The following is a 25,737-nucleotide window of genomic DNA, read 5'->3' as shown; positions in this document are numbered from 1 at the left end:
GGGAATTTATTTCAAAATGCCTCTCAGCAAGTGCATCTGGAATAACGCGAGAAAGATTCAGGACATGGTTTGGACCAGGGATGTTACATTTTATATTTGTACATTTCAAAAGCAGAATCGCAGCAGAATCGCTTGCACCATTTCCCGCTGTGCCTCTAGCTCCTCCCGCAGAGAAGATTCTGGGAGGAAACGGCTTTTAAGCCGGCTCCCCCCAGCACCAGCTCCTGCTTCCCCCCCCTCTCCCCCCAGCCCGGGTTCCTGCATTCCCCCCCTTGCTGCCTCTATCAGAGAGGGACAGCAGTGGCAGGGAGGGGGAAAGGAACTAGTCACATCACTTGTCAACTGTCCAATAAGCTTCTGCTTATCAGATAGTCGACTAGTCGCTTACATCCCTAGTTTTGACAAATCCATTCCCTACGAGGCATACAGGTTGAACCTCTCTAGTCTGGCACACTCTGGTCCAGCAACATCCGTAGTCTGGCATGATTTTGGTTAGCTGAGTGTCCGTTTATTGTGGGTGTGGCCAAGTTTCCTGCAGTCCCATAAAGTTTGTTTACAGCCCCCAGTCCTGGCTTTCTGTGCTGCGACTTAGCTTTGAGGCCTTTTTTACAGTAAAAGAAAGATTTGATCTTGCTGCGATTGATCTTCCAGTGTTCGATTTAATGACTCTTGTTAAGACTTGCTAAATCGAACTCCGAAGATGCCCCCGCCTAGGTACTCCTATTGCGAGGAGGAAGGGTAGCCAACGGGGGTGTTTTCCCCCCGTCGGCTTCCTGCTGTGAGGAGGCCGCTATGGTTGGCTTAAGCTAAAATTACTCCAGCTACATATTCTACATAGCTGAAGTTGCGTACCTTAAGCCGAACGGCTGGGTCTTGTGTTAGCTCCGGCCTTCGTTACCCCAAACGTCTTTTAAAGCCTAGGAAGCAACGGAAGTGTTGGTAATACTGCTAGACAGTATTGACCTCCTGTGGTTTGGCAAATTCTCTGGTTCGGCAGCTGTTAGATCCCGAGGATGCCTGACGAGAGAGGTTTGACCCATATTCATACAGACCTCTGAGTCATTTTCATTTAAAGGAAAGTACAGCACTGGCTTTCCAGCACCTTGCAGAGGCTGGGGGGAGTCAGGTGTCATGGAGGAGCTGAGGGACCAGGAAGTAATTGCTGGGATGGAGTCCGGGTGTCAAGTTGGAGGTGGCTGGGGGAAGTATGGAACAGTCTTTTATGGGGAGGGATTGTAGGGAGATCCCCTCCCCAGCGCGGACCCTGGTTGACTCCTAGCCTGTCCTATTCAGTCAGCACAGCTACCCCATCCGTCAATGTCCCTCTTCCCACTCAGCCACCCCCTTTCCCCATGTGTCCCTGCACCTCCCTGTGTCTCTGCACCCCCTCAGCCCTCCTGTCCCCCTATGGCCCTGTGCCTCCACTCTTGCTCAGCTCCTGCCCCAGTCAGTCCTCCCCCACTAGCCCTTCTGAATTGGCAGCCCCGGGTGCCCCTCTTCCCTCCCCCCACCTGCCATCTGTATCCCTGGTCTCCTGCCCTGCCCCTGCTAGCACTGCGAAGAAGGCAGCCTCTTCCCTTCCACAGCTGGGGTTCACCCAGAGGCCTCTGCTCTGTCCTAGCGCCACAGCGGCCCCTGGTGGCTGAAAGGCAGAACTATGACAACTCTGGCAGACAGTTACTTTCTGCGGGAAAAATTGTGGGCAGCACGTGAATTGTGCGCAGTGGTGCAGAATTCCCCCAGGAGTAGCTTCTCCCCCCTCCAATTCTATTGGTGACCCCCCTCCTGCTTGCCTAACCTCCCCCCCCCAGCTTTGCTGGCACCCTGCTAGCCCTGCCCTGGGTTTCTAGCTCAGCTGGACTGGCACCACTGCTCTACCAGTGCTCTTCCATCTCGACCCACTGCCATCCCTTCCCCCTCCCCAATACACACCCATCTTTGCTGAGGCCCTGCCTGAAATGAGAGCGTGAAGCACTCTGTGTGTTCCTCTTCGTAACTGCAAATGGTGTTGATCACAACGTTTAAAGTGTTTTTCTTCTGACCAGGACAATCTCTGGCTGTGCGCCTGTTTCCTTCCATGCTTCTTTCTGATGTATAAAGGGGGCTTGTCTGGATTTTTCCCTGGGTGAGGTGTTTTTTTTTTCCTCCTCCTGCTTGCTTCCTTTTGAATGCTAGAAATCTAGGGGTCTCCCCTGGCAGTCTCTCAAGGTGACTAAAGAACTGGTGGTGTTTCCAGCATTGTGGATACTTTGGAAGATGAACAGGTGCTATTGGTTTGTGTTCAGTTGAAGGCTGTTTCTTTGCATTTATTTCAAACACCCCCAAAACAGCTGGGAGAAGAACTGTCTTTGTGAAACCCGTTTCTCAGCTCCTTTTCCCTTGCAGCCTCTCTTGATCTGCCTCGCTGGTTCCCTTAAGGTGGCCTCCAGCACAACAGAGAAATCCAGGCTTGGAAGTTTTGCTATTTTCTAAATTAAGAACAGATTTCACTCTCCCCTCCCAAATAAACCCCTTACCTTGAAAGTTTTCTCTATTCCTCATAAAGGGCATAAGCTTGATTCCTACATACGTAGGCTCTTTGGTTTGCTTTCAATAAATATTCATCCCAGGGAGAGAAAGTCCTGCAGCAGTGAGTTCTGCAGGTCCACGGTGCATCATATGTGCCGATACTCCCATTTCCTTATATGCTGCCATCATGCCTGCAGTAACACTGTGTTCTCTCCCAGAGCTGGGCATGAAACCTTGTGGTTAGAACATTGAGGTTGGGATGTGGGGCTCCTGGGTTTTTTCCCCAGCTGTGGAAGGGAAGTGAGGTCTAGGGAGTTAGAGAACAGGGGGGCTGGGAACTAGCATTTCTGGATTTGATCCCAATTTCAGGAGAGGAGTGAATCTCAGGGTAAGAGCAGTGTGTTTTCATTTCGCTCTTTTTGTGCTAGTCAATGCCTCATAGAATCATAGAATCATAGGACTGGAAGGGACCTCGAGAGGTCATCGAGTCCAGCCCCCCGCCCTCAAGGCAGGACCAAGCTCCGTCTACACCATCCCTGACAGATGCCTCGCTGAACCGTCCCATCTCTGAATCTCTTCTTTCCCTGAGATCCGGCCTGCCTCTGCTTCAGCTCTCTGCTAGCTCTGACCACTAGACGGGGGGCCCCCAAAAGGACGTATGTTGCTGCTACCATGCCTCTACTGCTTCTCCATCCAAAGGCCTGCTGCAGATCACACATCTGCTCTGGAAATGCGCATCTGGGGTGGAGCAGAGCAAGCTGCTAAGGGCAACACTGCGGGGATGGCTGGCCTGATGCTGAAATGCAGCTGCCTCTGGGGTGGAGGTGGGGTGGCAGCTGGGGAACAGCCAAGCAGCAGCTGGCTCGCTCTTCCCATTTGCAAGAGTGAGGATGCTTCAGAGGAACAGGTGTCTTGGCCCTAGCTGGTATTTAGCCTGGGGCCTGGGGACCTGATGCACGTGCAGCCGATGTGAAACTTTTATCGCAGCTGCTAAGAGCCAGTGGGTTTGCCTCATCCAATATCTCGCCCGAGGAAGCACAGCGCCCCCTGTAGGCGGAGTGAGGGATTGGCAGCAGTGTGGAACAGGAGTTTCTTTTCCAGTGGCTGGGCCGGTGGATGAGAGGCTGGGAGCCAGAACTGGGTTCTCCTATGGAGAGAAGTGGGGTGGGGGGAGTGTTAGGACTCTTGGGTTGTGCTGGCTCCGGGAGGGCTTCAGGGCTTCTGGGTTCTCTTTTGTAGCCAAGCCCCCTGCCGCAATCCAAGCAGGGATGGATGGACCCAACCTACCAGGGATATCAGCGAGATCCAGCCGGAGTGGGCCTGGGTATCTTCATGTCACGCTTTAGCAGTCCCCTCCTACGGTCGGCGGGCAGCCCAGCCAGGCCTGGACCCCACTTGGGAGAATCCTTGGGAAGCGGAAAGATGCAAAGAGGGAGACACCAGCCCCCCCGTGTCTGAAGCTATAGGGTGCCCAAGAGTCCCCCTAATATCCCACTAAGATCACCCCAAGCGTGTCTTGAGTCCAGCCACAGAGGGGATAATTGAGGCGGGATCCCATAATGCACTGGCTTGGGGACACCTCTCTGTATTGGCTTTGTCGCCCTCGGGTGCTAGCCCCATATGCCGCGGTTGAGTCCAGCTTCCTGCGGCTGGGTCGGCCTCAGGAGCAGTGTTCCCTGTAAGCTGAGCGCTTGGGCGGCCGCCCAGGAGAGAGTCCAGTGCCGCCTGGCTGATTAGCAGAGCGCCCCCAGCCGGCAGCAGGTGTTTTGACTGGTGGTGCACATCCACGCCTGCCTTGGTGCACAAAACAACATTGATTCCACGCATGGATGGAAAAAAAATTGGAGGAGACGCTGGTTAGGAGGGAATCCGAATGCATGGATGCTTTCCTCCAGAGGCTCCTGGATTGTCTTTCCGCACTTGGGGCCCAGAGGGGGCTTCAACGCTAGCTGGAAACAGCAAGAGCTGGGCCCCAGCCTCTCTCACTGCAGCTCCTGCTGGCTCAGACCCAAGGCCCGGGTAATGGGCCCATCTGCCTTCAGCCCTGGAGACCGGCTGGTGGGAACTCCCCGGAAAAACAGCCTGGCAGAGGGGAGCTGTCATTACACTGGAATGCCCAGCCCCGGGGGATGGGATTAGAAAAGAGCTGCCTTTTATGGAGGAATTCTTCTCCGAGGGGTTGATTTGCCAAGCGGCTCAGCAAGAGGCAGGTCTCCTGTTTTCTCTCCCCAGCTCGAGGCGGGCCGTGGGCGGCTAGTGGGTTAGAACAAGGACGGGGCTGGGGAGTCGGGGACTATTCTAATCCAGGTTCTATTCCTGTCTCTGGGTGGGGAGTGGTGTCTAGTGGTTAGGGCGGGGGGGAGGCTGGGAACCAGGACACTTGAGTTCCATTTAGAGGCAGTCACTTCCTCTCACCCAGCCTCCGCTGACTCTCTCCTTAGCGATTCACCCCTCACTGGGACAACTTGGGCCCAGTGCCTCCCACTGAAACCGGTGCTGCGGAGGCACTGGGCTGGAGCGAAAGCGGCCAGCGGGAGGGGTAACAGCCTGCGAACCTCCACGTGCCTGACGAGTTTAGCTGGCTGCTTGGTACCCCTGCTGACCCGGCTATGGGGTTTAGGGTCCAGGCTGTGGGAACAAAATAACCCATGGCTGTCCCAGTGGGGGAGGGGGTGTGGGGCAACCCTTCCACTGCTGGGGGGGGGGGACATGGCAGCCACCTCTGCCTTGCCCCCAGTGCTCCCTCATCCCTGAAGCCCCCTTCCTATGTGATGCAAGCTGGGGGGGTTGGGGAGCAGAGGCAGCAGGAGGGAGATCCCCCCCCCATCTGCTTTCACTGCAGCGTTGGGAAGCGGAGCGCCCCGGTTCCAGCCCCACTCCTCCTGCATCCCTTGGGAGGGGTGAGCTAGGGCCCTCTGCCATGGTGAGTGTGTGAGTGGGGGGGGGGGACGGGGGTGACTCCTGCTGCTGTCCTGCACCAGGCCCCCCAGGAAATCCCCCAGGCCACCCCGGGCCCCACAGTTCCATCTCTAGGATGTGTAGGCGGAGTGTTGCTGGGGGCGGAGCCAGGCTGGGGGCGGAGCCAGGCTGGGGGCAGGGCCTGGCCAGAAGGGGCGGGGCCAGGGTCTTGCCACCCCTTGCCGGCCAGGCTCTCTCCAGAAGAAGCAGCTCCGTCCCGCGCCCCACCCAGCAGCCAGGGAAAGCAGCCGAACAGGGAAGTGGTACAGGGGGAGAAGAACCGTCAAAATCCCTCCCCGATGTTTCCTGTACAGCAGGGTCCGTCAGTAAATTTATGGACAGTCCGTAAAAAATCAGCCGAAATTGGACATGTCCATAAAGTCCATAAAAAAATTTAGGTGTCCATACATTTCATAAAAGTGCAATAAAATGTCAAAAACCAGCAATTATTCTATAGCAATGACATTTCTTCTGTGCTGCTTCAGCCAGGTTACCGCAGAGCAGCGAAAATTGGACGTTTTAGTTGTTTTCGTTGTCAGTGTTCGGATGTACGATCACAAAATGGAAAACTTCCAGGACCATGACTGACTCAATGAAAGTGAGTTAAATAGCATATTGTTCTTGGGATGTATGAATGACAACCATTACTTTTCACTTTTGGCCATTTATGTCGTCTTCATACAGTATAGGCTGTGTCTACACTGGCATGAATTTCCGGAACTGCTTAAAACGGAATACTATTCCGTTTTCAGTTTTTCCGGAAAAGGAGCATCTACATTGGCAGGCTGCTTTTCCGGAAAAGCCCTTTTTCCGGAAAAGCGTGTGTCCAATGTAGACGCGCTTTTCTGGAAAAGAGCCCCGATCACCATTTTCACGATCGGGGCTTTTTTCCGGAAAAGACTACTGGGCTGTCTACACTGGCCCTTTTCCGGAACAGTGTTCCGGAATAAGGACTTATGCCCGAGCGGGAGCAGACTAGTTTTTCCGGAATAGCGGCTGATTTTGTACAGTAGAGCATCGTTGCTTTTCCGGAAATTCAAGGGCCAGTGTAGACAGCTCGCAGCTTATTCCGGAAAAGTGGCTGATTTTCCGGAATAAGTGGCCCAGTGTAGACACAGCCTATAAAAATGATGTCCGTAAAAACATTTGTCTATCTGTAAATGTTTCCTATTTTGTCCGTAAATGAAATTTCTGTGGGTTGGCAGCCCTGCTGTGCAGCGCTGCTGTGGGGCTCGGCTCTCAGCTGCTGCGCCCCCGAAGCATCCACACAGTCCCTCCTCCAGCTGGCTAATTGGGAGCCGGAGGTGGGAGGGGGTCGCAACTGAGCTTGCATGTTCCCCCTGCCGGTCGCTTCTGCCATTCCCTTTTGCCACATTCCCCTGCTGTGTGCTGTTCTGTGGCAATCCCAAGCCCGTTATCTCTCTGGGCACATTAGCTTGTCGGATTCAACTCTGTCTCCAGCATAGAGGGGACAGGGATGGAGAAGACAGCCAGACCTGTGAGATCCAAGCACCAGTAATGGCTCCACCCGGGTACATGTGAAACAAAATCGCAACACGCCTTCTAGGGCCTCAACTGACTGGCCACATTTTGCTCTCAAGTACCTAAAAGGGTGTCCCAAGGAGGAAGGAGAAAAATTGTTCTCCTTGGCCTCTGAGGACAGGGCAAGAAACAATGGGCTTAAACTGCAGCCAGGGAGGTTTAGGTTGGACAGTAGGGAAAACATCCTACCTGCCAGCGTGACTAAGCACTGGAATAAGCTGCCTAGGGAGGTTGTGAATCTCCATTCCTGGAGATATTTAAGAGCAGGTTAGACAGACATCTCTCAGGGATGGTCTAGACTGTAGACCAGTATTTCTCAACCAGCGGTTTGCGTACCCTCAGGAATACCCAAGAGAAGGCTGGGGGGTCCATCGACACCACCGACATTTGGAGCAAACTGAATTTTGGTTGTAAGTTTTCCAGCACTTGATTATTTCTGTACTTTTTACACCCCAACATTTCATCACCCGCCCGGCTACGATTAAGTTGTTTAAACAAATGTGTTGAAATGGTAGAAAAAAATGGTGTGTGTCTGAAAACCGTAGGTACTGGGGGTACGTTTAATTTTTTTTAAAGGGGGCACTTTATAAAACAAGCTTGAGAAACACTGATCTAGACGGTGCTGGGTCCTGCCACAACGGCCGGGGACTAGATTCGATGACCTCCCAATCCTAGTATTCTTTTTCCAAGTTTCGGGGTGATCCTGGTAATTTTTTTTCCATGGCTGTAATTACGCTGCTCATTTATTTCCAAGGTGCATGGTAAAACGGTGGCGTCCCCTCCCCCATATCCTCCAAAGTTCAGTGTCAGCCCCTTGGCAGGATCCCCCCACCTTGCCCCTTCTCTGGTGTGCCTCTCCCTGTGGCCTCTGTAGGTCCCTGGAGCTTTCTTGGAGCTGTTTGACCACAGAGAGAGGCGGAGCTGCAGCCTTTGGTGGGTAGAAACCCCTGCTAGTCTTGGGAGACCCTACTGGCTCGTGCCAGGTGCAGTAATTTCTCTCGCAGGGTTTCGTGGCCATACCACTGGCTTGAAAAGAAAAGCAAAGCACGAAGGACGGGCTGGTCCAACTTTCCTGGAGGAGTTTATTTTTCCCCCTCCTCCTCACGCTCAGAAGAAAAAAAAAATCCCTGGCCGTAAAGGCCTGCACTGCGCTAAATACAAGGTTAGCAACACAAAATCCGGGGGGCAGGCGTGCACGCAGCCAGCACGGGCTGTGACAGAGCCGCAGCGGACGGAGCGGACGGCAAAACTCTGGGGAGACGCGCAAGTGGGTGGCATGAGGCTGCTCAGTGGGACGGGATAGGGACTGACTTTGTGGGGTCTCAAGCTACAGGGGGCTGGCTGGTTCGGAAGCGAGGAGACATGGGGCCTTTCGCCGGCTCTGGTCTGGCCCGGGGTTTGGGGGACTGACTGGCTCAGAGGGGCAGAGGAGACATGGGGCCTTTCCGCCAGCTTTGGTCTGGCTCAGGGTTTGGGGAGGGGGGCTGGCTCAGAGGGGTGGAGGAGACATGGGACCTTCCCCTTTTAGGGGGCGCTGGCTCTTATCCCAGGCCTGGCTGGCTCAAACGGGGGAGGGGAAATGGGCTATGGGGCCTTTCCCCTCGGGGGGGGGCGGCACTGGCTCTGTTTCAGCCCCATAGTGGGCGGACTGACTGGTTCGGGGTGGGGAGGGTGAATGGGACATGGAGCCTCTCAAAGGCCTGGGCTCCCCTTGTTCGCCCCGGACAATTCCTCCCAGCTGTGCTCTGCGAGGTGGGGCGGGGGGGCTGCTCATGTCCTTAGGGGGGAGACATTTTGGCACCCGTCTCCAGGGCTGGTCCATAAAGATGCTTGGCCCTGCCCCACAGGAGGGGACCCCGGCTGGCACAGGGCAGAGGTCTGTCTACAGGGGGCCCAGTGTGTGCCACACCCTAGCTCCGCCCAGGCGCACGTCGAATCTCTCCAGGATGGCCAGGGCTGCTTTATGAGGCACAGATGGACGGGTCAGATATTGTCCAAGAGGCTCAGGTGAGGACGGGCGGTTTGGGCAGGGGGGCCGGCGTCACGTCAGCTGCAGAGAGAGGAAGGAAATGGATGATCATTGCCCCCGAAAGGACCTACCGGCTTACTATGCTAGGGACGCTTGCCCGGTGCTGAGATGCAGCCACTTCTGGGGCGCAGCAGCCGAGGGCCGAGCCCCATAGCAGCACTGTGCATGGATCAACCACCCAGCCACCCATGGGATGGGGGCAGCGCCACGGAACAGCTGCATTAAAATGTTCCCTCGGGGCCGTTCACTAGCACAGAGATGCAGCCACCTCTGGGGTGGGAGGGAGCTGCCCCATGCCACTCCACAGGGATCGCTCACGTAGGCTATGTCTAGACTGCAAGCCTCTTTCGAAAGAGAGCGTCTAGACTGCACGTTGAACTTTCGAAAAAGCGGCTTGCTTTTTCGAAAGAAAGCATCCAGTGAGTCTGGATGCTCTCTTTCGAAGAAGCCCTATTTACATTGAAGAACGCCTTCTTTCGAAAGAGGAACTTTCGAAAGAAGGCGTTCTTCCTCGTGAAACGAGGTTTACCGCCATCGAAAGAAAAGCCGCGTTCTTTCGATTTAATTTCGAAAGAACGCGGCTTGAGTCTGGACGCAGGGGAAGTTTTTTCGGAAAAAGGCTACTTTTCCCGAAAAAACCCCTGAGTCTGGACACAGCCTTAGAGCTAAGCTGCAGCTGCTTCTGGGGCGGAGGCGCGGTTGCTGGTTAAGAGCAGCGTAACAAAGTAGGACAGGGAGCACAGAAGGATCCTGAATGTAATGGCAACAGCCAGGAGAATTTATGGCGGTGGAATTAAATCGGCCGTGTCGGAATTCCGTCTCAGCGGTGCCAACATACACTGTACAGGAGAAGAAAGGGGAACTCACCATTTACAGCTCTTCTCGACGCCCTGATGGAAAGAAGAGAAACATCGTTAGACTCCAGGTAGACTTGGCCATCAGTCACAGGGCAGGGGCCGTCGGACAGAGCTGGGGGATATTTTTCAGCTGAAACTTTTTTGGGGAAAATCCCCCCCACAGATTTGGCAAAACTACCGTATTGTGGATTTGCACCAACATAATCAAATTCTTCATTTGGGGAAGAAAAAGAGATTTCAAAATTCATGTCAATTTTGCGGAATTGTTTCCAAAGAAAAACAAGCAGCCGTTTCCCCTGAAACTTGCGTCAGTTTCGCGGAATTGTATATTTTGGAAAACAAAATCAAATGACCCAAAGAAGAATCAGAAGGTTTCAATTTTTTTGTTAGGAAAGGACTTTTCATTGCACTAGTTTCTTTCCTTTTATTTTTAATAACATTCAGAAATAATTGTCAAATGTCATCATTGAAGCGCAAAGTTTTGTTTGACTCCAAATGCATCCTCTCCCCCATTTTTTCCTTCCCCAAACATTTAAAAAACTTTTGGTTTTCAACTCATCCCGAAACAGTAGGTTTTTAACAGTTTTAAAAAAACTTTTCCAAAGTGCTAAAAAGCATGCCAATTCAATGGAACTGTTCATTTCAGAATTTTTTTTTAAAAAGTCGATTAAAAAAAGTAAAACCCGCCACAAAAAAGCAAAAGCTTCAGGCTACGTCTACACTGGCACCCTTTTCTGGAAATGCTTAAAACGGAACAGTTTTCCGTTATAAGTATTTCCGGAAAAAGCGCATCTACATTGGCAGGATGCTTTTCCGGAAAAGCACTTTTTCCGGAAAAGCGTCCGTGGCCAATGTAGACGCGCTTTTCCGGAAAAAAGCCCCGATTGTCATTTTCGCGATCGGGGCTTTTTTGTGGAAAAGACTACTGTGCTGTCTACACTGGCCCTTTTCCAGAACAGTTTTTCCGGAAAAGGATTTTTGCCCGAACAGGAGCAGCATAGTTTTTCCGGAAAAACACTGACAATTTTACAGTAGATTGTCAGTGCTTTTCCAGAAAAGCAAGCGGCAGTGTAGACAGCTGGCAAGTTATTCCAGAAAAGCGGCTGATTTTCCGGAATAAGTGGCCCAGTGTAGACACAGCCTCAGTGTTTCAATGTTTTGGTTGGAAATGACTTTTCAGTTAATAAATTCCCTTTCATTTTAATTACAAAAAAATCAAAACAAGTTTGAGAAACTTAAAACAACAAATAGTCTAGTAGCACTTTAAGGACTAACAAAACATGTAGAGGGTATCATGAACGTTTGTGGGCACAGCCTACTTCTTCAGATGAGCTGTGCCCATAAAAGCTCATGATCCCATCTACATGTTTTGTTAGTCTATAAAGTGCTACCAGACTATTTGTTGCTTTTTAAGTTTATCCTGTACAGGCTAACTCAGCTACCCTCTGAAGTTTGAAAAAGGTCAAGATCAAAATAAAATGCATTGCTCCACGGAGAGGCGAATTTTCTCCCCACTTATTGCTTTGCCAAACATTTGGTTTCGACTCAACCCAAAACATTTTTTGTTCACTTTTCTGAATTGTGAATGAATTGCAAATTTCATCGACAAATCAGGAAAGAGATCTTGGAGTTATCGTGGACAGTTCTCCGAAAACTTCCACACAGTGTACAGCGGGAACTATTAAGAAAGGGATAGAAAATAAGACCCAGAATATCTTACTGCCCATGTATAAAACTATGGTACGTCCACATCTGGAATACTGTGTACAGATGTGGTCTCCTCACCTCAAAAAAGATATTTTGGCCTTGGAAAGGGTTCAGAAAAGGGCACTAAAATGATTAGGGGTTTGGAACGGGTCCCATATGAGGAGAGGTTAAAGCGACTGGGACTTTTCAGTTTAGAAAAGAGGAGACTGAGGGGGGATATGATAGAGGTCTATAAAATCATGAGTGGTGTGGAGAGGGCCGATAAAGAAAAGTTATTTATTAGTTCCCTAAATAGAAGAACTAGAGGACACCAAATGAAATTAATGGGTAGCAGGTTTAAAACTAATAAAAGAAAGTTCTTCGCACAGCTTGTAGTCAACCTGTGGAACTCCTTGCCAGAGGAGGCTGTGAAGGCTAGGACTATAACAGAGTTTAAAGAGAAGCTAGATAATTTCATGGAGGTTAGGTCCATAAAAGGCTATTAGCCAGGGGATAAAATGGTGTCCTTGGCCTCTGTTTGTCAGAGGCTGGAAAGAGATGGCAGGAGACAAATCGCTTGATCATTGTCTTCGGTCCACCCTCTCTGGGGCACCTGGTGCTGGCCACTGTCGGCAGACAGGCTACTGGGCTAGATGGACCTTTGGTCTGACCCAGTACGGCCGTTCTTATGTTCTTATGTTCATTATTTGCCCATCCTAAGTTAGCCAAGAATGTATCTTATAATTTCTTCTCCAGGACTCGAGGAATGACCCATAGACAGGACAACTCCACCAGAGCTAGGGCTGTCTTGACCCCATCTGGCTAATCCCCATTTCTGCTGGGATTGCATTCCCCCGCCCCTACCCCCGGAAGGCTGCAACTACCCTCTCAAACCATGGAAACTCAGAGCTGCTGAAAGACCCCAGACCAGCAGCCCCTGGAGAGCAGAAATCTGTGTGTATTGCTGGGGGCACAGCTTGGGCACCCACAGGGCCAGTATCTATCACCACCCCCACAGGGGTCTCAGCACTGAGCCAGCTCAGTGGTGAAGCCTCATAACCTCTCTGGAGAAACTGAGGCACAGAGAGGGAACGTGAAGGAAGAGAATCCCTCTCACTGTAATCACTAGACCCCACTCCCCTTCGACAGCTGAAATATAACTCTCTCTCTCTTACTGAGTACTAGAGCCAAGTAAGGGCTATCCCCCAGTAATTCCTCTTGCTGGGTCTGCCAGTCATGGCATATGGGTGGCTCCTAACATACCAGCTCTAGTCCCCTTGGGAAAGGTGCCCAGGGGGACTGTCAATGGGATGAGGACTGATGGGGGAGGAAGAGCTGAGCCCAAAGGAGGCTGCTGAGATATTTTACAGCTCAAATCCTGCAGGGGAATCCCCCCCTCACTCCTAGCAGTACAGGGAGTATGCAACACACCAGTGGGAGTCGGCGTTCAAGCATATTAGCAACACCTGGGCTAAGAGAGGCTATGTGATGGCCCAGAGCTCTCCTTTTCACCTGTAGAGCAAGCAGGAGTGTGGAGAGAGCATAGTTTCCTCTCATCCATCTAAGGAATCAAATTCACCCATGTGAATCCGGGGGGGGGGGGGGGGAGGCAGGGAGAACAAACCATTCTGTCATCCCAGCTCATCTGGCTGGTCCAGGAGCTGCCTGAGTGGTTACCCTCCGTGGTGTCGGGTCCAATTAAATTCCTTGCCCCGGGACAGAGAGAGGTAGCTGAGGGAGGGTGAAATAAGCAGGTAGGGGAACGAGGTGAGGCAAGAGGCGCCGGGTTTCCTGGGGCCGGCCCATGCCGTGTGCAGCCGGTGATAGAGGCTGGTGCCCAGGAGGGCTGGTGGAATGCGGAGATACCGGGGTGAATTCCAGCGCGGTGAGTGGGGCAGGACCGACGCGTGCGGTGAGCACAGGCTGGCGATGAGGCAGCGAAGGATGCAGTGGGGCTCGCCGGGACAGGCTCATGGGCGGGTTGCGGTGGCTGATGACAGATTCCCATGTGCCGGGGGCGGGGAAGGTTGAAGAATTCACGAGGAGAAGGCCCCGGGCACGGCGCATGTTTACGTGCCGTGTCTTGGCCTGGCCCGCCGCCAAGAAACCAGCACCCGGGCGCCCAGCCTAGCGACATGTGCAGTCAAGTGCTCGCAGCGGGGGAGGGCTGGGAGCCAGGACTCCTGGGTTCTGCACCCAGCTCTGGGAGAAGAGGGGGTGTGCCCCGTATTGTTACATTATTGGATTTTAAGGGGAGCGGCCAGGTCACAGCTGCACCCACGGGGAGGGGCGTGTTTGCCCCAAAGTCTGCACAAAGGGGGCCATGTGAGGTGTCAAATGAAAGCGTGTGTTCTACTGATTCTATACCGGCTATTCATGGACTTGTGTGATGTTTGTATGTGGAGTTATGAATATGGACTCTGTGCTGATACTGGCCGGCACTGCCTGTTGTAAAGGAGGATTGTCCAATGAACGACGATGCTAATTAGCACAGCCCCAAGGACAAGGGCTCTCAAGGTGGCCAATACACACCTGAGGAATGCGTCTGGGAACCTGCCAACCAGCCAGGGCAGACTGGCCGCTGCCATATGAAACAGAGATAGGTCACTCGACCATGTGACCCGCTCCAGCTTGGAAGGTACCAGGGATGGGTACAAAGTGCCAGGAGGTGGCCTCCATCTTGTCTTCAATTCTGCTACTGATCCCAGATGCAGCCTTGCAAGGGACAGAGAGCCAAGAAGGATCGCTGCCCCATCCTGACATAGGATGTACACCAGGGACTTTTAAGCTAGCAGTTTGTAACATCTCTGCTAAGAGCCTGCATCCAGAACTTGGTGATTGACGTATGGAATGTATTCTCCGTAATAACCTGAGCCTCCAGCTTTTCTCTCTTTTACTAATAAACCTTTAGGTTACATCTACACCGACATGATTTTCCGAAAATGTTTTTAACGGAAAAGTTTTCCGTTAAAAGCATTTTCGGAAAAGCGCGTCTAGATTGGCAGGATGCTTTTCCGCAAAAGCACTTTTTGGGGAAAAGTGTCTATGGCCAATCTAGACGCACTTTTCCGCAAAAAAGCCCCGATCGCCATTTTCGCGATCGGGGCTTTTTTGCGGAAAACAGTACTATGCTGTCTAAACTGGCCCTTTTGCGCAAAAGTCTTTCGGAAAAAGACTTTTGCCCGAAAGGGAGCAGCATAGTATTTCCGGAAAAGCACTGACAATCTTACATGAGATCCTCAGTGCTTTTCCGGAAATTCAAGCGGCCAGTGTAGACAGCTGGCAAGTTTTTCCGCAAAATCAGATAATTTTGCAGAAAAACTTGCCAGTCTAGACACAGCCTTAGATTTTAGATTCTAAAGGATTGGCCCAGCGCGCTCTTGTGGGTAAGATCTAAAGCGTAAATTGTCCGGGAATTGGTGGCTGGTTCTTTGGGACCGGGAGAACCCATTCGGGGTAGGTGAGATTGGGTTCTATAGCCCCTCACCTGTGTGTTAGGCCTGGGGCAGATTGTGGCACAGGGAGAGCTGGGTTGTCTGAGGGGTTTTGCTTGTGAGGCTTCCTGCTGGCCGGATCGGCAGCTGAAGCGCTCGGTGTGACTGGGTTGTGACCTGTTTAGGAAAGGTCTCCAGTCTGGAGCTGTAAGGAGCCCTGGTTTTGAGCAATTCTCCCTGAGCGGGCGCCCTCACCCAGCCCGGTCTGTCACACGTGTGGAGCATTGAAATGAGGAGAGGTGAGAATCTGGGCAGGGAGTGGGGTGTAGAACATAAGAACGGCCACACTGGGTCAGACCAAAGGTCCATCTAGCCCAGTGTCCTGTCTGCCGACAGTGGCCAGCACCAGGTGCCCCAGAGGGAATGAACAGAACAGGGACTCACCAACCGATTCCTCCCCTGTTGCCCATTCCCATCTTCTGACAAACAGAGGCTTGGGGCACCGTCCCTGCCCATCCTGGCTAATAAGTATTAATGGACCTAACCTCCACAAATGTAGCTCTTTTTGGAACCCTGTTAAAGTCCTGACCTTCACAACATCCTCTGGCGAGGAGTTCCACAGGTTGACAGTGCGTTGCATGAAGAAGCAGAGGCACCCTCTCACGGTGCATTGGCCTGAGCACCCTCATGGCCTTTAAAGCTACCCCCACACTACCTCACTGGAATTGGAGCCTCTTGCGCTAATCCAGTGGCAACTCAACCTTTCCAGATGACTGGCCCGCTTTCTGGATTTGCCTTTTCTATCCTCCACATCTCACCTCCCTTAAAAACCACTCACCTACGAAATCAGACCAAAAAGGGGTCACAAGCTCCTCGCCCTGATACATTGCTGCCCTCGCCTTAGCAAATACCATATAAACATTGACCTGCCATTTCAGCGTGTAGTCAAGAGAGTGGGGTAAATAATACAGTGTCTGTCTGAGATCTGAGTCTCTGCTGATGGTAAAACCAGGCGAATCTCTGGGGCAGGGGTGGGGGAACCTTTTTGGGGGTCAGGGACTGCTGACCCACAGAAAAATCAGTCGGGGGGGCTGCACAAAAGTGAGAAGAACCCCCCCCCCAAAAAACTAACCCATCTCACCGATGTGACCCCCGAATGAGAAGCAAAAAGACACTCCTTACATTTCCCTTGCACATCGGGCTAGTGGATTTTGTGGGTTCCCCTAGGTTCCGGGGGGGGTAGCAAAAATGAGGGGTTCAGTGTGTGGGAGGTGCTGCTAGGAAGCAGGTTTGGGGTCTGGGCAGGAGGGAGGGTGCTGGAGTGTGTTGGGGGCTGGTGGGGATGAGAGGGTGGGAGGGTGTAGGAGTGGAGTGAGGCTGCAGGAGCTGGGGGATCTGGGCGGGAAGTAGGGTGCTGGTGTGCCAGTCCTGAGGGAGGGGTCCATGGGGGGACACAGGGCTTGAGCATCAGCGTCGCCTCCCCGATACCGAGGGGGAGCCCTGAGCCTCGGAGGCCGAATCCGGCCCCTGGGCCGTAGCTCCCCACCCTGCTCTATAGGAGTAGATGTGCCCCCTGGAAGACCGGTGCATCCCTCCGGAGGGGAATGGCTGACTCCTCCGGATCTTGGAAGGTTCAGCCCCCGCCCCCCACGGTAAAATAGGGACCGTGGCGGCTGGGCCACTCTATCAGGCAATTCAAGGGGTCCTGGGTGAAGACAGCGCTGAAATAACAGACCTGTCCCCCATCCAGCCTGCCTGCTCCATAACAGGCAGGGGAACAGGCCAATCAGACCAACCCATCCAGCCCGGGATCCTGCCTTCCTGCCATGCCAGATCAGACCCATGCGGCCCATCTAGCACCCGGTAGCACCCTGTGGCACCTAACCTGAGGGCTGAGACCTCCTGCTGTGGGGGCGGGGGTGGGTGGAATGGGAGGATGGTTACAGGAGCCGGCATGGCTTACAACCCAGCCCCACTGGCTCGGTGGGGGACGGAGCCCCCTTTGCTGATCAAGCCGGGGGCTGGAGTGTGGGGAGGGGTGTGTGGCAATGTGACCAGTGTTCCTGAGATGCTGCATGCTTGGGCAGCCACTCAGGAACCATTCAAATGCCACCCAGCTGATTGGCAGAGCCCCCGCAGAATGTGTTCCTCTGGGTGGTGCACGTCTGCACATGCCTTGGTGCACCGGACAAAATTTATTCCACACGTGGATGGTAAAATTAGAGGGAATCTTGCTTTTCACCATCCTGGCTCCTGCTTTTAGCTCCCCCGGTCCATGGTTCAAGACTCCTATTGTCCCTGGATTAGTTCCTTGTCTCCCCCCCCCCCCAAGAGTCTCTGGATGCCCCCCATTTCTTTCTCTTTCCATATCAGCAACCCTCTCTCTTCCCATCAAAGGTTCCCATTTGTACCCACCCCCATGCTGGTCCCCTGCCCCCCCATTTCCCACCCCTATGCCAATGGCTTTTGTTCCCCCTGTTCTTCCCCACATGGTAGGGGCTTCTGTGTCTCTCTCATTTCAGGTTCCTCGCCCTTCTCCAATCAGAAGTTTGGGGCATTCCCTTCTCAATCCCCCCCCCCCCCCCATAGCAAGATTCTGCCTGGCTCCCACCCCATTCCTGGGTTTCCCAGTTCTCTCCCCATGGTCAGTTTCCTCCAGTCTCCCCCTCAGCAGCAGTTCTGTGTCTCTCCCAACCCCACTTCCCTTCTGCTCCCCAGGATAGATTCTGTGCCAATATTCCCTCTAATGTTTTCCACCCGTGTGCAGAATGCATTTTGTTCTATGCACCGAGGCCTGTGCGGATGTGCACCACCAGTAGACACACACGCTGCCAGCTGGGTGGCATTTGAATCTCTCCTGGGGCGGCCGCCCAAGCGTACAGGGAACACGGACTCTGTGGACCCCTCTTTCCTCCATCCCAGGGTCCCCCCGTCTCTCCAGGCTGTATTATTCCGAAAAACAACAAAGCACCACAACCAGAACAGGACACACCCCTGCAGAAGCGTCTCCCGCCCGGTGGGAGCGGGGAGGGTGGCTTGGAGAAGGAACGGCTGGTGACAGCCGTGCTGACGCATTGCTTCACGCGTGGAGGGGAGGCATTTGGCTCCCCAGCGATGACAGCTGTGCTAGAGTCTGTATTATTATCATACTCATCCCTCTCTCTCTCTCTCATGTGTTTCATCTTCTGAGCTCAAAGCAGTTGGCAAAGGAGGTCAGGATCATTAGCTCTGTTTTACTGCATGGGGAAACTGAGGCATGGGAGGGGGGAGGCGGGAGTATGCCATATCCCATGCTATTGGAAGAACCAGAAGCAAAGCCTGAACCATGGCCTGCGCCGGTGCTTTGTCTTCCAGGCCCTCCCGTGCCCAGGCTAGAATCTTGCAGCAAGGCATTCCGCGAGTTAACCAGCCACCTACCTGCCCCTCCGGCGTGACCGACACTGGGATCCAGCCACCGCGCCGCCGGCGGGACTTGGGTGTCAGGGCCACCTGAGCCGTCTTGGCGTTCAGGTTCTGGGCGATCTTGACCTCCACGGCCAGCTTGACGTGGGTGCGCAGGTTGCGCCGCTCGAAGACCCGCTGACACTGGGGGCAGGACAGCAACCCCGACCTCTCCCGCTCCCACTGGCCCGTGATGCAGGCCCGGCAGTAGCTGTGGTCGCAGTCCAGCAGGACGGGGTCCCGGAAGGGAGCCCGGCAGATGGGGCAGATGATGGAGCGCTGCAGCTCTGCTACGGGGCCCCGGCCTTCCATGCTTTCCTTTGCCTTCAGCCCCGGCGGCTCCTTCCCCTTTATGCGGGGTGTGGGCAGAAAAGGAGGAGCTTTCCCGGGGCAGGAGCCAGGTAAACATCCTCTTACATAACCGGCTGGTTCTTCCACTCCGCCAGCGTCTCTCCCTGGCAGGAATGCAGCAAGGGCAGTGCCGGGGTGTGACTGGTTCTGGCAAAGGCGGCGTGACCTCCACGGGGCTGGAGCCAGGACGCCTGGGCTCTGCGCGGGGCATGAGGGCTAGTGGTTAGAGCAGAATGGGCCTGGAGCCAGGACTCCTGGGGTCTAGGCCCAGCCCAGTTCTAGGAGGGAAGTGAGGTCTAGTGGTTGGAGCAACATGGGTTCCAGCCAGCATGCCTGGTTTCTAATCCTAGCTCGGGGCGGGGCGGGGGGGGGGGAGTAAGGTCTAGTGGTTAGAGCAGTATGGCCCTGGAGCTAGGATTCCAGGGTTCTGTGCTCTGTGCTGAGAGGGGACTGATGTCTAGTGGTTAGAGCAGCATGGCCCTGTCGCCAGGACTCCTGGGTTCTGTGCCCAGTCTAGCTGTGGGAGGGGAGTGAGGTCTAGTAGTTAGAGCAGTATTCGCTGCCAGCCAGGACTGCTGGGTTCTAACCCCATTCTAGGAAGGGAGTGAGGTCTAGTAGTTAGAGCAGCATTAGCTTCCAGCCAGGACTCCTGGGTTCACTTTTATCCCCAGCTCCAGAAGGGGAATGAAGCTCAATGAGTTAGAGGGTGAGGAAAAAGTGCTGGAAGCCACATTTCCCACCCAGCCCTGGAGGGGGAGCAGGGTCTAGTGGTGAGAGTAAAGGGTTGGGGGAGGGAATTCTGGCCTGTTTAAATCTTTGGCTCAGTCACCAGTGTGACAGTGTGGCAGCAGTGTGGCAGCATTAGGCAAACCCTGCTGCCTCAGTTTCCCCAGTGACAAGCGGCTTACCGCCATGCTGTCCTGCGTCGGGGGGGCACCGCCCTGGTCTTGGGGATGGGCCAGGCCTGACCCAAATGTCAGGGCAAAGAGCCAGGCGCTCACCGCAGTAACACAAGAAAGAGCTGAGCCCGCAGGCCAGGAAATGCTGGATGGGGCAAAGAGCCGGGGGTAATCCAGCAAGCGCCAGCCGTCTGAGGCGAGGAGGAGACAGATCAAAGCACCATGCCACGGCGGCGCCCATGAACGGCTCCTGTTGTCTGCCCTGGGCAGACGCATGTTCATTGCATTCCCCAGGAGGGAGGGAGACAGATGTTTGCCCCACTGGACCAGGGGAAAACTGAGTCACAGATGCCTTGCGGCTTGCTAAGCCACCAGGCCCGGAACTAGAGCCCTGACACCCAGACCCACACCCCCAGCACGTACGGGGCCCCAGCTGAGATCAGGGCTCCGTTGTGTGAGACAGGCAATTTTCCTCCACCGACCCATGTGCAAACAGTGGACTCGAACAATATATTCAAAATTGGCACGGAGGTTAAAAAACCCTCTCCTTCGAGCCGGAGTTGAACCAGCGACCTAAGGATGCCTTTTAACGCTCTACAGTCCTCCGCTCTACCAGCTGAGCTATCGAAGGGACAGGCAGAGAAGGTTATGTCGTTCTTAGTGGTGTCTCTCCCTCGCTGCACGAACCATCTCTTTTCTCTACCAAAGTACCCAAAAATATCCAGATGGCAAAGCCAGGGCGCCTGGACACTGGGCGGGCAGAGGGAGAGGGCGGAGGAGAGATCGAAGCAGACAGAAGGCCGGGGGCATGCCCCCATGCCCCTCTCTCAGGAGCTTTGTCTTGTATTTGCCAGCGTACCCTTCTTTCCTCAAAAAACCCCCCCTGATTTTTCACACTTGCTCTCTGGCCACCCTCAAGGTGGCAGCATTCCCTGTAAGCTGAGCGCTTGGACGGCCCCCCACGAAAAATTCCAGAGCCGCCCAGCGGATTAGGAGCGTGCCCATAGCCTCCCACCATGTGTTCCTACCTGTGGTGCACATTTGCACATGCCTAGGTGCACGGAACAAAATGTATTCCGCACACGAGTGGGGAAGAAGTAGAGGGAATATTGGAGAGAAGAGGGAATGAGACAGATCAGGCATGAGCGAGGAAAAGCCTGGCACACAGGCATGCCCCACTGCCTCTTCGGAGCGGAGGTTTGCTGAGCAGAAGGGCACAAAAACTCGGGTCTCCCCTTCATTGCCAGTCCCTTCCCCCCACCGTCATCTCCCTGCCTGCTCCTGCCGCCTTGCCCGGCATGTTCTACTCAAGGGAGTGTGTCAGGGCCTCAGGCACCTCCCTTCGATAGCTCAGCTGGTAGAGCGGAGGACTGTAGTGGAAACAGAGGCATCCTTAGGTCGCTGGTTCGATTCCGGCTCGAAGGAGAGTGGGGTTCCTATTTTGGGAGGGTGATGTGCAGGCGGAAGCTCGAAAGGGGGCTGTGAGCCAGGAGGAAGTGTTGCAAACAAGCCCAGAGTTGGCAGAGGGAGGGCAGCACATCGGGTGAAGCGCTCTCAGACACACACACACACACAGCACCACATGCTGGCCCAGAGTTGGCATGACACAGAGGTGCAGGCGGAGCAATGCACAACCTGACAACGCAAAGCAGTTGCTGGCACTCATGGAGCAGTGCGTAAAGTGACGCACATAGAGAGCAATAGACATAAGGACACCCACAGAGAATGATGGAAACACAACCCCCCCAGAGCAATGCACATGCTGACACACACACCAATAGCATAAAACACACATATATGGAGACACACCGAGAAACAAGGTGATACACACACAAAGAGCAGCGCACACACAGATGGACACACACACCCCAATGGCATAACACAGACAAACACAAGGCAATGCCCACACGGACATATATACACATAGCAATGCCCACACAGATACACACACAAAGAACAGTGTGCACACAGACACACACACATACAGGGGAATGCCCACACAGAAACACACAAAGCAGTACATACCCAAAGAGCAGTGCACATGCGGACACACACACCAATAGCATAACAGACACAGACACACGGCACACACACAATGCAATACACACACAAAGAGCAGTGCACATGCGGACACACACACCAATAGCATAACAGACACAGACACACGGCACACACACAATGCAATACACACACAAAGAGCAGTGCACACCTGGACCCACGCAGAACAATGCACACATTGACACAATCACAGAGCAACGCAGAGAGACCAATGCAAGCCCAACCACACTCCTCCAGAGCAATGTACACACTCTCGTACACACTCTCACTCACACAGAATAGCAGCACAGCGACACAGATGCAGAGCAACGCACACGTCAAGAGCAATGCCTACACCGAGTAACACACACACGGACACATTCGCAAACACACAAAGAGCAATGCACACGCACACACGCTGCATAGCAACACACACTGGCAGAGAGATGGCCATGCGCAGCCCCAGACGCACACACGCAGAGCAGCACACACACCGACAGCCACACTGGCGCCCTCACAAGCACACGTCCCCCCAGAGAACCCGACAGCGTCACCACACCTACACACATTGGCACCCATCAGGGAATACACACTCTGGCAGCATTACGCACCCACAGACTTTCTGGCACACACGATGACACGCCCAGCGACAATAGCACAGGCACACAGAAACACTTGCAGTGTGTGTGTTTGTGTGTGTGTGTGTGTGTGTGTATGTGTGTGCACAAGGGTGTGTGACAGCCACTCACCCACATTCAGTGCTATAGAACCAGCGCCCCCTAGTGGGGAAAGGCTCCCACCCCATTTTCCCCCCTTCCCCTCTCACCCCGAGACCCCTGGCCAGGACCCCGAGAGGGCTTTGACCAGGTCCGGCGTCCCTTATGTGCAGCACCCAGAGCCAGGCCTCCAGCGGGGATGTCGTAACATGCCAGGCCGTGCCAGGCTCGATTTCGTCATCAGTCCCCAGGGGCGACGAAAGTCGTGGTGGCATCTGGTCCGGGACATTCCCTCCTGCATGTTCCTCGAATTCTTCCTCCCGACAGACCGGTGGGGCAGGGAAAACACACTGAGCCGCTTTCTGATGTCATCAGTCCTCGTCAACAGTTCAGGGGAGCCGCCGATGGGGACCACTCCCCCACCCCTCTGTGGCCAGCGCTGGGGGACTCCCTCTGCTTCCCCCAGGACCTGACATCCCAATATGGTAAGTGGTTCCCGGGGTTCAGGGCTAGATCTGCCTAGATCTGGCCCCGGGGTTCAGGGCTCTTCCCCCCAGCATTGGGGAGCCGGCACTGGATCTCCAGCCCTTGCTGTCCCCTGATTTAGGGGTTCCCCAACCCTGCAGTAGAGGCGCGTGCACTAAGCTTCCCAGGTTCCCTTACAGACACACAGCTATACTCCTCTCCCAAAAGAGTGTCCCAATGTGTCACATTCGCTATCTTTTCTGCTTGTGTTTCTATGGGTGGTGCACATCTTGGCATGCCTCGGTGCATGTGACAAAATTTATTCTGCACCTGGACTGGAAAAAAAACGAGGGAACATTGCCGGTCACCCTCCCTCCTTTTTCCCACCATCTGCAGCTCCACACTCAGTTTGCATTACCCCATCCTAGTAAAGTAACTGGGATAAACCTGCCCCGAGATCCAGGCCCTCTGTCTCATCCCCTGCCCCCTAGAGAAGGGCTACACAGCCGTCCCATGGCTCGCCCATTTGACCTCAGGCCGAGAGGAGCGTGAGAACAGCAGTGCCGGGTCATATGTGAGCAACGGGTCATGCCTGCCACAGAGCGGGGTGAAAACGTGGGGCGAGTGGCAGTATGACACATAAGAAGAAAAGGTCTGATTTCATGGAAATGTCGAAATCTCAAATGTTTTGGCCCCCTGGCCCACCCAGCTCAGCACAGACCTGTCAGTGGACCACCCGCCAGCCACCCTGAAGACAAAACACACAGCAATGCCACACACAACCCCCCCCAAATAAAACCCCAAGGTCCTGACTCCCAGCTAGGGTTGCCAGTGTCTGACATGTATTTTCTTTTCTTGTCAGATTGCTTGGGACGTTTTTCTCCTGCCATGTCTGTCAGGGGGCGGAGGGAATGGAGGGATTTAAAGGTGCAGTGATTTTTTTTATTTTTTTTGCTCAACAACTTTGGTCCCCTGGTTTTTTGATTTGTTTGTTTGTTTGTTTGTTTGTTTGTTTTCAACCAATTTTTTTCCTGCCATGTTTGGTATTTTCTGTGAAAGTATCTGGCAACCCTACACCCAGCACTCCCCTCCCACTCTAACACTAGCCCATCTCAGGATGGGATCAGGGATCTGGCCAGGAGGTAGGGTGCAGGAGCTCAAATGACTTCGTGGACTCCCCCACCCCGCAGATCTCCACTGGCCAGCGACATAGCAGGGTGGGCCGCGGGCCAGATCAAACGGCTTAGCAAGCCGGTCCAGCCTGTGGGAGATCTTGCCCACCCCGATCAACATGATCCTCAACAAGGAGTAGTCTGTACGCAGACCATCGGCCGAATCCAGACCTCCAGTTGCTTTAGAACAGACCCCGAAATCTTCGAATTGACTGTTGTTATTTTTCTATGATGTTCCCTGGAACCCGGCCCTTGCTTGTAACCGTGACTGAGAAATGTGGACTAAAACATGAATGGACCATTCCCGCGCTAATTACTGACGGCACATCAATGACTCCAAGCCTCATCATAACCACAACAGGCCTGAGGGCCTCTGGCCTCATTCCCACTCGAACGTCAGGCGGGTTTTATCTTCCCCGCCCCTCCCCGCTTTCCCACCAGCCACCCTCTTCCATAAGGGCCGGGAGGACGTGGATGGAGTCCTAGAGGAACTGGAAAGATGGGTCCGACAGCCAGGACAGCCCAGTCACAGTGCGGTGTGTCCAGCGTGGGAGCCCACGTCCATCCTGGCTTCCCCGCCCAGCTTGCCGCGTGCCCCGTGCCCTAGATGCGGAACAGGGGAGCAATTATGCTGATTAGTAATAATCATGACACCTTGTGCTGCTGTGAATCTCGCCATCGCCCACAGCGCTGCGAAAGCTCATTGAGCCAATGAACATGGCGCAGCCTCGTGGGGAGGAAAGGACTCGTAGGAACGGCCACACTGGGTCAGACTCAGTCTGCCGACAGTGGCCAATGCCAGGTGCCCCAGAGGGAATGAACAGAACAGGGAACAGAACAGAGTGATCCTTTCCCTGTCGCTCATTCCCAGTCTCTGGCAAACAGTGGCCAGAAGCACCATCCTTACCCATCCTGGCTAATAGCCATTGATGGACTTCACCTCCATGAATTTCTCTCAATCTTTTTGGAACCCTGTTAAAGTCCTGGCCTGCGCAGCATCCTCTAGCGAGGAGTTCCACAAGTTGACTGTGCGGTGCGTGAAAAAAAAAACCTTCCCTTTGTTTGTTTTAAACCTGCCGCCTATTCATTTCATGTAGTGACCCCTACTTCTTGTGCTACGGGAACAAGTACATAACTTTGCCTTACTCACTTTCGCCATACCTGTCAAGATGGGGAAACTGAGATGCTGAGGGTGACAACTTTGGGAGTTCTGGATCCCAGGCCCCGTCTACTCTGCTCTAACCCACTGGACCAGTGATGGGCAACCCAGGCTAGTGGGCCACACGAGTGGCCTTCCTTTATCTCAGCGGACCGCAAGGTTGTCATAGCTGAGACGATCTCCCGGGATAGGGTAATTTTGCTCACTGTGCTTGTGTACCTGGAATTTGCAGAGGGCGCGCTGCTCTTTCAGTCAATGCCGTGTGCATTTAGCCCGCACCTCACGTCGTGGGCCCTGGCTTTCCGCGTGTGTCAATTTAGTAACAACAGTAGGGGAAAAAACGACACACATGGAAAGCAGTGGAATCTGACCACACTGCATGGAGATAGCGGTAAACAAAATCTCTCGCAGGCCATATGGGGCCCTGCGGACTTCACACCCCGGCGTTTAACTCTACTCCCCACTCGCAGCTGGGGAACAATA

General features: G+C 53.9%; 1 protein-coding gene and 2 non-coding genes across 3 annotated transcripts; 1 reads left to right on the top strand and 2 right to left on the bottom strand.

Moving 5' to 3' along the window:
- Positions 1-8,459: 8,459 nt before the first annotated feature.
- LOC106731575 (RING finger protein 39) lies at positions 8,460-18,824 on the bottom strand. Its single transcript, XM_014570583.4, has 3 exons — positions 18,432-18,824; positions 9,905-9,927; positions 8,460-9,058 (listed from the first exon to the last, which is right to left on the bottom strand). Exons 1-3 carry the CDS (start codon positions 18,765-18,767, stop codon positions 9,055-9,057), a joined length of 363 nt encoding a protein of 120 aa, XP_014426069.1. The 5' UTR covers positions 18,768-18,824; the 3' UTR covers positions 8,460-9,054.
- A 1,426-nt stretch (positions 18,825-20,250) lies between these two features.
- Positions 20,251-20,336, bottom strand: TRNAY-GUA (transfer RNA tyrosine (anticodon GUA)). Its single transcript is given in 2 exon segments — positions 20,251-20,286; positions 20,300-20,336. It is a non-coding gene; the product is annotated as a tRNA-Tyr (tRNA).
- A 708-nt stretch (positions 20,337-21,044) lies between these two features.
- On the top strand, positions 21,045-21,130 carry TRNAY-GUA (transfer RNA tyrosine (anticodon GUA)). The gene is given in 2 exon segments: positions 21,045-21,081; positions 21,095-21,130. It is a non-coding gene; the product is annotated as a tRNA-Tyr (tRNA).
- Positions 21,131-25,737: the final 4,607 nt, after the last annotated feature.

This window comes from Pelodiscus sinensis, chromosome 19 (genome assembly GCF_052426305.1).
Source record: "Pelodiscus sinensis isolate ZL-2025 chromosome 19, ASM5242630v1, whole genome shotgun sequence".
Lineage (NCBI taxonomy): Eukaryota > Metazoa > Chordata > Testudines > Trionychidae > Pelodiscus > Pelodiscus sinensis.
This window is presented reverse-complemented; position numbering and strand designations above follow the sequence as displayed.

Bases quoted from the DNA above. Each gene is read 5' to 3' on its own strand.
- LOC106731575 (XM_014570583.4), bottom strand. From the start codon at position 18,767: ATGGAAGGCCGGGGCCCCGTAGCAGAGCTGCAGCGCTCCATCATCTGC. The intron at 9,928-18,431 runs GTAGGTGGCTGG...TCTTTCCATCAG, and splicing joins CGGTCACGCCGGAGGGGCAG to GGCGTCGAGAAGAGCTGTAA.